The following is an 11,742-nucleotide window of genomic DNA, read 5'->3' on the forward strand; positions in this document are numbered from 1 at the left end:
CTTGGCCATGGTCCAGTGGGGCTTGGCCTCATGTAGGACCTCCCACTGGGGTGTAACAATAATGACAACACCAATGGCAAGAATAAACAGTTACATAGTTCTTAAGGGTCACAAAGACCTTTGATTCTGGGGAAACTGAGGCAAACAGAACTTTGTCCAGGGTCCTACAGCTAGTAAGTGCCCATGGCTGAATTTGAACCTGAGTGTCTTTCTTCCTGATTCTGGGTCTGGCACTTGGTTCCCCTGAGCACCAGCAGGGCAGTAAACCACGTGTGATGATGGCAGGCTGTATACAATACATAGCAGATAGGCTTCAGGGCCTGGCACAGCTATGTTCAGTGTGAACAGCAGCCTTGCTAGGGTGTCCCAGGGTCCTGGCATTTTTGGCTCCTAGGTGAGGGAGTGTCTGGCATCCTGATGTCTCACACCAGCCTCACTGCCAACTGCCCTACTGGAGCTCTGAGACCTTCTGGCCAGCAGGATGGCCACACAAGCCAAGAGCACACTTGTGGCCATTTGGTTGTTCCAGGGACGCTCCCCTTGGAATGGCGCATGGCCAGCCTGAGAGCCCCTCTGGGATTACCTTAACCCAAACTTGTTGCTTTCTGGCAGACCAAGAGATGGTGAGACCCTGTCTTGGGAGTATGAACACCAAGTGCCAGTGTAAGGAGGGATACTATTGTGCGTCCCCAGACTGCGAGATGTGCCAGCGCTGCACAGAGAGGTAGGTGTGTCTGGCATACAGACAGCATGAAGGTGGAGTGGGGGATGACATGGGGGTAGGGGTCAGAAGAAAAGAGTTCATGGAGAAGGTAGAGTTTGAGCTGAGTCTTGGAGCATTGTGGGGAAGGGCACTGAATGCAGATGGTCTAATGGGGTGGGGGGCAGCATTTCTTGCTGGAAGCAACCAATCAGAAGCAAGAGCCAGAGGAGACCTGCTCTGGGTTGAATTTGGAGAATTGCAGAGAGTGGGGTGGGCTCTGTCACTAGTTGAGAAGCTGGGATGAAACCAGGAGAGCACTCAAAACCAAAGACAAAGCCTAAGTAGTGGAAAGGAAGTAATGAGGACATCCTGAAGGAATCCCAAAAGTCTTGGATTCGCCAGGACAATCATTAAAAAAGGAAGGATGGGGAAGGGGACAAGTGTTTCTTAAGCATCTACTATGTGGCAGGCACTGATAAATGATTTATTGATATGTTCTCAATAAAAAATATGATCTCATTGGAAAAGAGCAGATATAGGAGTGAGCCGTGGCAGAGAAGAGAGAGATGGAAGAGGGCCATGGACTCCCCAGGCAGCTTGGAGCAGAAGGGTTGGGCTGATGGCCCCACTTGTGCCCACTTCCTCAGCCCTTTCCCTCAGTTTCCCCCCAGGAGCCTGTCTGTCCATACATACCGTAATCAATCGGGTTTCCTCTAGTCAAACATTTCTGTCATCTGAATTTTCCTTCCATCCACAAGAGGCCAGGGGCAAACAGAGAAAGAGAGAAATGGTGATTAAAGCTGAAAGCCCATTCTCTGCTTGAATGTGGAAAATTTCCTACCTGGGGGCTCAGAGCTAATGTGATCCTCTTACTACTTCTGGCCCAAAAGAAGCTCCCTTAGCTGCAGAAGAGGGACCATTATGTGGCCCCTGGGTTTAGGAGGAGCTCACTATGGAAGCACTGTGCTACGGAGGGAAGCCAAGGACTCTCAGAGGCACAAGGGAGACAACACTGATTTTGTTGAGATTTTATCCCAAGCACCATGCTAAGGACAGCACTTCCAGCATGAGGGACATGAAATGCTGAGGCAGAGAGGGCAGATGAGTCATCTGTAAGAGGGACAGGGAATAGGCAGGTGGGCCTGGTTCCAACAGTGTGAAAGGGGTGAGGTATGAAAAGGCTGACCAGCTACCAAGGGGCTAGGCTGTGAAGGGTCATCAAGACCAAAGAGAAGCCTTGGTAGTTGAACTTGGAGTGAGTGGGAGATGGTTGAGGCAGGGTTATGAGAGTGGGATCTGCACAATGGCTTGGATCTGGGGACTCTTGAAGGGTCCCACCATATTGACCAACCTGGCTCACCATGAGTACACAGGATTGGAACAAGTGCAGGTTTTCCAGACATAAGGAGAGAGACATCTTTTTGTCCCTGAGTTCAAGGAAAACAATTTCCTTCAAGCTCCTTGCACTCTGAGGTGGGGGAGGGCCTCAGTGGAGCTACCTCAGCCTCATCTTGCCATAATCATCCCAGAACCTGGGGGTCAGGGAGGGTGGGGTGCTCCAGCCTTCACTCTTTTCTGGTTTCAGGTGCCCAGAAGGTATGGAGATTCTTCAAGGATGTACCAGGACAGCTGACACGGAGTGTGGGGCACCTGGCACAGGTATGGTGAGGCAGTAGGTCTCTTCCCTGTCAAAGTACACACTCTGGAGCCCTTCAGTCAGTCAGGAGGAGGGCCAGAGCACTCCTCACCTCATGGCTGCCCGTTAGCTGTGCAGGGCCCACAGCCACAGGCTACACTGTCTGCCCACCTGTGTCCTAGAATCCCAATCTCAGAGCAAGAGGGTCCTCAGAGAAAGCTACCTGAATGAGATGGAAGCCCCACCTCCTATCAGTCCCCACCTCCTGTTCCCAGAAAGCCCTAGAGCTGGAGGAAGCCTCATGGGCTGACCAGGCCAGAGGTTTCATGATTGCTGAGGAAAGAGATGACCTGACTTGCCCAAGGTTCCTGATGTCTGAGGAAGGATTTGAACTGAGGTCCTCAGCCTCCAAGTGGAGGCCTTGTTTCCAGGTTACTTTGCTTCTTCAGGGAGGTGGATTTTGGCTGTCAAGTCTGCTGTAAGGAACCTGGGAAATGAAGCTCTTAGCCTTCTTCCAGAGGAAATGGTTCCAGCAGCAGCCTGGGGATCTCTTGAAAACGCCCCTGTAAAGCAGCTGTTCCAGGCCTAGTGGCTGTGGCCAGGCCTTCTCCTCGTTACACGTATGTGTCTGGGTCATGTTTAGCCAGGACCCAGTAATGCCTGGAGCCTTGGCAGTCATCTCTTCCACCTCACTCCCCTAACCCAAGGGCCCGTGACCCATTGAAAGCAGAACCATGATTTGAACTCACGTCTCTAGACTAGAGTTCAAGGCTCTTTCCACTTGGCCACGGTGACATGTTCATTCTCTTCCTTCCAGGTATCCCCTCCAGAGGAGACTCAACCCCTGTCAGAGGTAGGAGGGAAGGAAGAGATCAGCTCAGGATATGTGGCCTTTATCCTTTCCTTCAGGAACTCATTCTCTGCTTTTCCCTTGGTAGGAGACCTACAGGATTGGACTGTGATACTGGTGCCTTCCGGTATCATTTTGGTTTTCATTCTCTGCATTGTGATTTTCTGCCTTTATATATGGTACAAGAAGAAACAGAAAAGGTAAATGACAGGCCTTTGACTGTGAGGGCTCAGGGTGTTTGTGACTTCCCCCTCCCCTTTGTTTGATTCTGGGGTTGGGGGTGGGAGCAAGCAGAAATGTATTTTGTAAAAATTCATCTGGTCCCACTCCTTGCTGGGGATGAGGTAGGTCTCATTCCTGCTCTTTAGGAAGTGGAGGGAAGGGAGAAGAGTCAGAGCTGGAGTGGAGGAAGGTTTGGAAGGTGAAATGGGTACTTTTCCTTGGAGCTCCTGTTTGTCTCTGGAGGGTTCTGGTGGGCAGGACCATCCAAGAATGCTCCATGGTGCCTTCCACTGGCTGAGAATTCAACATGGTACCTGATTTTAGGGTGATGGCCAGGAGGGTCACTAGGGTTGGGAACAGAATGACCTCTGTGGAGAGACACAAAGGGAATTCTGGTTTGTCAGAAGAGTGGGAGGGCATTGTGGCTGGAAAGGGACCCCAGTGGTGGTTGATCCCAGGGCAACCTGTATGCTAAGCTCCATGAATGCCCGGGTCAAGGTGAGGTGTTTTCTGGCCCTGGGCATCCCATCCAGTCTCTCTGGGTGTTCCCTTAAAGTGACCCAGTCCGTCCAAGGACAATATCCTCCTCACTGTCCCAGACATATTTTACTTTGAATCCCATTATCTTAGTGGCACTAACTCTCCTGCTGAGGGGGGAGACTCATGGTCCTTTTCTCCCTTTTCTTTGTAGCTCACTTGACAAGGATGGCAGAAGGGTAAGTCAGGGTCTCTAATCTGTGCAGCTGTGGTCAAGGGAAAGCTAACTGGAGCTAGGTTGTCTTAGCTCCTGTGGAGAGGAGGCCCTTGATGACTTGGGCACCTGTCTATGTCCTTGTCTTCCTGCCTTCTCCTCCACTCCCCCCCACTCCCCACGCCTCCAGGTCACATTCTTCTCTGGCCCTCTTCTGGGGGTAGGACAAGTCTCAATGTGGTAGGAGAGGACTTTTCTTGTGGGTGGCAGCAAGGGGCCAGGTCTGATTTGGGTTGGGGCCCGGCTGGCAGACCAGAGGTCATTTTTCCTCTGCTAACTCTTCAGTCTTTGCCTCTGGCTTTAACCAGGCTGGTTCTAGAGGCCCTTAGCTCATGATGCCAAAAGAGGAAAGATCTGTCCCAAACGGCAGCTGGCTTTGTGGTGGCCTCCTGGCATCAGCCTGGGTGCCTGTTAGTTACTGGGCCAGGTTCATTTTTAGGAGAAGTGGTGATCCTAAGCTCATGAGCATGGTTGTGTTTCTTTTGAAAGAAAGAAATCTCTAGCTCATTTGTCCTGCAGCCCATTTGTGATGGGGTCACTGTACTGTACACAAAGCTGGCACTCCCCAGTGCCACTAAAGAAGTCTACTCTTGCTATCCTGGCATTCCAGGCTCCCCACAAGCCCACCACTCAGACTTTGCTAGGCCAGATGCCTCCCCTCCCTAGCCTCCAAGCCTCTGCTCAGGCCACTGCCTAGGCCTGGGATTTTCTCCTTCCCCACCAGGGTCAGCTCAGACATGCAACTGCCTTCCCAAGAGCAGTTCCTCCTGCCCAAGACCCTTAGAGGGGCTGTTGGACCTCTCCAGGGCATTCCCTCCATTGGTCTGTGCCAGAATCATTTGTGGACAAGGGTCCTCTCCCCTGCCCAAGCTGCCTGTCCACCCTGGTGTCTTTTCTCTGAAACTGGCTTTGAAATGACTTGTACAGCTTTCCCAGGAGCAGCCATTCCAGTAATTACAACCATGGTATTGTTTTTCAGTCCATGGATGAGAACTCATTATGTATCCTAATTGAAGATGCAGACAACAGAGTCTTCACAAGTCCAGAGTCAAGGAACCAGAGTCTTGAAATGGTGAGTGAAGTCCCTTCACCCCACCTTTCCCCTGTTGACCCACCACACACACATACCCCTATACTGTGGAGACCTGAGTGGGAATCTAGACACAATCTGCCCATGCAGTTCCACCTGCCCTATCTGGCCTTCAGCAGCTGTCACAGTTGGAATGTAGTGAGCAGTTAGGGTGAGCTGCTAGTCATGGTAGGAGCCCCAGGACAGAGTCTGTGGGCATTTAGAAAGCCAGCAGCTTCAAGGCAGGGCAGGGCCAAACATCCTAGTTTGGCTCATCTCCCCATTGGATTCCCGGGGTCCCCAAGTAAATGGTGGGCTGTCAGAGCCCACTGCTGGGGCTCAGTAAAGCATCTGACAAAGTATCTTGTGCTGTCTTTGTGGAGTAGTCTTACCTTCAGAACTGGCTGAATGCCAGGGTCCAGCGAGTGGCTGCTGATGGTGCTATGGAAATTTGGAAGAAACTCTTGGGCATCTCTTCTGGGGCCTATACCATCTGGCATCTTGGCCAAGGAGTCAGCTCGATCTTAGACAGCATCCTTGTCACATGTGCAGACGACACAGAACTGGGACGGATTGCTAACATAGATGGGATCTACAAAGATCCCAACAGGCCGGGATCATGGCCACAATGGAATTTAATGGGAATCCCTTTCAGGCTTTCACATGGTTTAGCAAAGTCACCTGAAGAGGGCAGGATGGGAGTCTTGTGGCCACATAGAAATTCACCTGAAAAGATCTGGTAGTTCAAGTGGACCACACCCCCGAAATGGGTGAGCAGTATGCTAGGACAGTCAAGAAAGCTAATGCAATTTGGGGCTTATTAATAGGAGCATGGGGGCATTTTAGGAGGGCACGGTGGTAAGCTGAAGGTTGTTCATAAGGTGGCCAGAATTGGCATGGACTCAGAGTACCTTCCCTACAGGGATTCAGTGAGGGAAGTCTGGTTCAGCCAGGATGGGGCATGGCACTGTAGTGGGGTGAGAGTAGAGAGGCATATCTTCCAAGTTTCAAAACAAGGTTGGGGACCAAAGGGACCCAGCTTACTCTGAACAACTCCTGAGGGACACTCATTTACTAAAATTCAAGAAGACTGGTGTAAACTGTGTGGTATAGACAATATATTTTGCTTGACTGGAGAGAGATTGAAGCTATCTGGACAGGTAAGAACTACTGGATCCCTCTCCAGTGACAGAAGTAGTAGTTGTCAAATAATGGAAGATGTATTTGGTGTAGGGATTACTCATCTGGTTCACAGGTTAGCAGGCTGGGATTCCTCAGAGAGTTTGTGTCTGGAAAAGAAAAATTGGCAGTTCTCCATTCTTCAACACTTGGTTTGGATATTCCTGCTTGTGCCAGAAATAAATGGTTAAGAGAAGATGCCCCTCTGCCAGTAGGAGAGGATGGCAAAAGTTTTAGAGGAGATCAGTTCTTCTTTCCTGAAATCTGGCTCTAACTTTGCATAACAGGCCCCCATCTTTGAGTGACCCCAGGCTCTGGCCCAGCTGAGGAGAGACAAGGAATCTAGCTGCCTTCCTACACCCTTTATCAGCCATTTTCCTTATCATTTTCTATGCTTGGGTTAGATTTTTTCTTCCCCACACTTTCCAGCTTGTTTACTCAGCCCAGGGATGATGAGCCCATAGGATTGGTCCTAGGCTGGCCCCAGGGACCGTGAGCCCATCTGGACCCATAGGATCAGTCCTGGGATAGCCCAAGGGTATTCTTCTGACCTATTCATCTATTCAGACTATGTTCCATAAGCAAATCGCTCATAAGCTTTTGGATGTGGACTCCAACTGGACCATTCACCTACTCAAGGGTGTTCAGCTTGTGATGCCAACAAGTACGTTTGCTCCTTGCACTCAGTCCAATGATCCCCCTTGTGGCCATGATGCTCTTGTGTGATCTGTGTAGCCCCCGTATGCTTGGATTGGCGTATGTGGCGGGCTCTGCCAGTGAGCTGCGTTCTTAGTAGGCTGCTCTCAGTATACGTGGCTTGCTCCCAGCAGTGACCTGCATCTTTGGCCACCCTGGGGATACACTGTGCTCTGTGAGGTGTCTTCCTGAGCTCAGGCACAATTCTGTCCTCTGGGTTGAGCTGATGTACTATGAATACGTGGCATTTGTTGTGTGGTTAGCTCTATGAAGGTGCTATGTGGTGTGTCCTCATCTGGACATGCCTGAGCCTGCATGCTTGGGGCAGCTAGACTTGAGGGCTGTCTCTCCCACAAGGCTTTGCCTGCCCCCTCTCTCCAGGGCTAGTCCTTTCCCTGTCTCATTTACTGTAGATGGATTTTGTTGTACTCTCTTTGTACCTGTTTTCTTCCTGTGGAACAGAAACTGCTGGAAGAGATGGTTTTGTTTGGTGTTTCCATCCCTAGCCCCCAGTATAGCACTTAGAATCTAGCAGAGGCTTCACAGATGCTGTTTAGATTTTACAGAGGAGACCAGCCCATAAAGGGAGAGTGAATGGTCTTGAGTCACTTAGTTGCACCTTGCTTTAGTTCCTGACAAAGTTGGGATGAGCCTTAGGTCCCCCCAGGACCTGGCTGTGGTTCTGTAGAGCTGATAGATGGAAGACTTCAGAGGTAAAAACTGAGGCCAGAGATCTCCTGTGTAAGACTACAGACTCGAACCTAGAGCTGCTGGCTCTAAGCAGCTTCTCCCTTCCAATCTACTCTTGTTCCAGGGGAAGAAAGAGCTTCAGAGGAGGTAGGGCAGGACGATGTTTAAGGTCATACAAGGAGTAATAACCACGTCAGGGCTTCAGGCCATTTCTCTGCTGCCTGAGCAGTGCCTTCCCTCTGCAGGCAGGTGCTGCCCCCATCATCCTTATGACTTTGGCTTTTGGAGGGGATTGTAAGCCCTGCTACTCAGGAGCATCCATGACCTTCCAGCATCACGTGGGTCCCTGCTCTGTTCCATTTGTGCTTGTGATGAGCAGGCTGGGCTTTTTACTGGGGATGGAGATCGGAAAGCTAGGAAAAGCCTCCCTTCTGATTTGGAACAACAGGACACGCACTGGATCACAGAAATTCTGATTCAGTGGGCCCTGAGGAGCAGTTCTCTCCGAATAACCGAAGGTTCATTTTGTCTCCTTACAGGACTTTGACGAGCTTTATACTGTGAAGGATGATACAGAAAGAGGTAAGCACCCACTGGATCAGTTCTGTTGAAGAACTTTCTAAGTGGAGGATTATCCTTTGTTTTCTCTATGAGGGTTGGGGAAACTTCCTAAGTCTGGCCCAGAACCACCATCGTCCTTATCAATAAGTTCAAGAAAATGGAAATTGGACACATGGACTTTTTGGACTTAGTTCTGGGAAGAAATGCTTAGGATATTTAGTTGTCTCTAAGACACGATATTTTCCTATCTGGTCATAAAATATTAACAGGTAATAAGTGATTATTTGTACTGATATGGGCAAATTGACAAAAGCTGGGGCTGTTTAAAAGCCAGGTGTCCCTTTAAAGCCAGGCCTAGGTCAGCAGGAGCTCTGCACTCTAGTGGGAGGAAAATGATGATTTAAAAGGCAAACAAAGCATTTCCTCCTTTGACCTTGAGCCTTTCTTCTAATTTTCTGTTGAAAGGTTTTGCTTTTATATAATCTTTTCTAAAAGTATCCCTCTACTTCCCCTACCCAGATAGCTGCTGCTTTATCACCTAGGTGGCGCCACAGTGCATAGAGAGCTGGGCCTGCAGTCAGGAAGACTCATCTGGCCCCAGACACTTACTAGTTGTGTGACCTTGGGCAAGCCACTTTACCCTGTTTGCCTCATTTTCCCCATCTGTAAAATGAGCAGGAGAAGGAAATGGCAAACTGTTCCATGTCCTTTGCCAAGAGAACACCAAATGGGGTCACGGAGAGTCAGATATGAGTGAAAAACCACTCAGCAACACCACAGAATAAAAAGTGAGAGAAAGCAGTTAAGGAAAAGTGTTACTAGTCTGATGGTCTCCAGTGTTCCCCATTCCCAGGGTGCCTTCCGCCTGATCACTCAGCAGTCAAGCTTTGATTTTCCTTGGTGACATCATCGTTTTTTTGGCTCTGCTTCCTTCACTCTGCATCCATTCACACAAGTTTTCCTATGCTTCTCTGAATTCTGTGCAGTCCCCAGTCATATTCCATCACATTCTTGTACCTCAGTTCTCTAGACATTCCAATCAGCAGGTAGCTACTTCTCTCCCCCCTCCCCAATTCTCAGCTATCATAAAAAGTGCTGATAGAAATATGTTTGTGCTGATGGGAATTTTTTTTTTTAAAGGCAGCAGAGTGTTGCAGTGGGTAGCTGGACCTGAAGTCAGGAAGACCTGAGTTCAGATCCAGCCTCAGCCACTTACTTGCTCTGTGACCCTGGTCATATCACTTAAATGCTTTCTGCCTCAATTTCCTCAACTGAAAAATGGGGGATCAAATGAGACATTTGTAAAGTGCTCAGCACATAGTAGGTGCTTAGTAAATGCTCATTTTTTTCTTTGTTTCTGAATTTTACCTCCTTGGGGTTCATGCTTAGCAGTGATATATCTAGATCAAAGAGTATAGACTTTTTGATTGCTTTTTTAAAGCAAAATTTCAAATGGCTTTTGTTATTAGCAGATAATGTTAAAAGGCAAAACCGATTGTCTAAGTGGAACTCTGAGTTGCCAGACCTCATTTGTACGTTATTCCTTCCTCCAAATGGATAAAGGGACAGGATCGAATCTTTCCAGATTCAAAGCAATACTATGAGATACAGAATACTTTCCAGTATTGGAAAGTATTTGGCGCATGTGTCTACCTTATCCTTCGCCCAAAGGCAGGTGTTTTTACCTGAAGTGCTCATGTCCTAAGCCATACATGGCCCTGGGTACCATAAATGACTTCTGGTAGGTTGTGGGTAATTGGTTTCTCTTCATCTCCCTCCCTCTGCAATTTTCAGAGTCAACAAACATTAATAATCAAAATTATACTATTCTCTTTCACCTACATCTCAGAGGCCCATACAGTGGAAAGAAATCCAAGAGAGATGGTGGGGGAGAGAGGGAGGGAGACAGAGAGAGAGAGACAGAGAGAGAGAGACAGAGAACGAGAGACAGATAGAGAGAGAGAGAGAGAGAACAAGAGAACATAGTAATGTCTGGCAGCACTAAGCCTGGAGTCAAAGCATCACCATCCTTGCATTGCCTGAGATTCATCTCTTCTCTATCAGCCCCGTCCCAGACACAGCAAGTTCTTCCAAAAGTCTTGATGACTGACTGGCCCCCAGGAATGGATGGAGAGAGCAGCAGCTTAGCTCCCAGAGCAAACCTCTTATCTTAGAAGGAACTTGGCAGAACATCTGCAGGAGTTTTCTTCCCTTCCATCACCATCAAATCTGGGCTGCTCAGCACTTCTCCTCTCCTGCCTGCCCTCTCCTCTGCCTCCTGTAACCTTCTTCCGAAGTCTCCATGTGTCCAATGTCATGGAGTTTAGATAGCAATTTTATCATTTAGAATCACCTTTATTCCTTGCTTGGAGAAGATCTCTCCCCTGTAACAAATTGTAAAAATCCCAAGAGACAGAGTTTCAGGGTAATTAATAACCAATTTCTTAGACTAGCTAATATCAATAAATTGGTGGTCAGTAGTTTGTCTCTGTAACCAAAGGCCCATAATGAAGATACCAAGTGCTTTAAACATTTTTTTGAAAGGGAATATCCCTGAAAATCAGCCTTGATTGAGGGCCATCTAATGAGGAAATGGCCTAAGAGCCTTCAGCTCCTGCTGAGAACATGACTTGATCATGAGTCTCAGCTGCCTCCAGCACCCTGGACAGGGGACTCCATCTCCATCTAGACCCCTCTGGTTGATTTTCTCCTTCATGAGCTGGGTCCCCCTAAATTCTAATCGAGGTTCCCAGTTGTGGGTTCATTTCCTTGGGGTAAAAACTTAGACTGGATTCTGTTTCCACTTTAAACAGAAATAAGGTCTCCTAGTTGGGTGAAGTCTCCCACCAGACTGAGGAACATGTTCCCCAAGGGTTAGGAGCACCTCATCAAGAAGCCATGTCCTGCAGAAAATATGCGAGTATAGGAGAAAAAACCCTGAATCTTAGTCCAATCATCGGTTATTAATTTAGTAGCAAAATAATCATTTGTCTCACCCATAAGCAGTAATTGTGAAAGGTTTCTGAGCTTCTTCCCTTCTCATTTTTTTTCTGACATGACCTTACACAGTCAAGGTCATGTATCCATTCTGAACATACAGTTGGGTCTGGTCTAAGTTGTTTGGGTCTAAGTCTGATTTCTCCCAGATGACTTCCTAGAAATTTGTCCTAGAAGGTCTTGTCAAATAAGGATGGCTTCTCCAAATAATGTAGATTCTCTAGCCTATCAAATATGAGGTTATGGAGTTTGATTGTTTCTGATTTGTCCTTACCTAGCTGATTCTGCTGAGAAACCTTTATAATTTATCATTTTTAACCAGTATGAAATGGTTTTGGCAATGACCAGTTGGGGCTGCAGGTGCTACTCATTCCTACATTTCAAAAAT

General features: G+C 48.3%; 1 protein-coding gene across 3 annotated transcripts in view; it reads left to right on the top strand.

Annotated features, from left to right (window-relative positions):
* LOC140524722 (tumor necrosis factor receptor superfamily member 10A-like) overlaps positions 1–11,742 on the top strand; it is a 39,276-nt gene that overhangs the window by 16,644 nt on the left and 10,890 nt on the right. For all 3 annotated transcript variants that reach the window (XM_072639461.1, XM_072639464.1, XM_072639462.1), the window contains exons 4-10: positions 613–724; positions 2,289–2,362; positions 3,157–3,192; positions 3,278–3,389; positions 4,103–4,127; positions 5,142–5,234; positions 8,336–8,378. In XM_072639461.1, the coding sequence (XP_072495562.1) occupies positions 613–724; positions 2,289–2,362; positions 3,157–3,192; positions 3,278–3,389; positions 4,103–4,127; positions 5,142–5,234; positions 8,336–8,378 (495 nt within the window). The remainder of the gene's footprint in view (positions 1–612; positions 725–2,288; positions 2,363–3,156; positions 3,193–3,277; positions 3,390–4,102; positions 4,128–5,141; positions 5,235–8,335; positions 8,379–11,742) is intronic.

This window comes from Notamacropus eugenii, chromosome 2 (genome assembly GCF_028372415.1).
Source record: "Notamacropus eugenii isolate mMacEug1 chromosome 2, mMacEug1.pri_v2, whole genome shotgun sequence".
Taxonomy (NCBI): Eukaryota; Metazoa; Chordata; class Mammalia; order Diprotodontia; family Macropodidae; genus Notamacropus; species Notamacropus eugenii.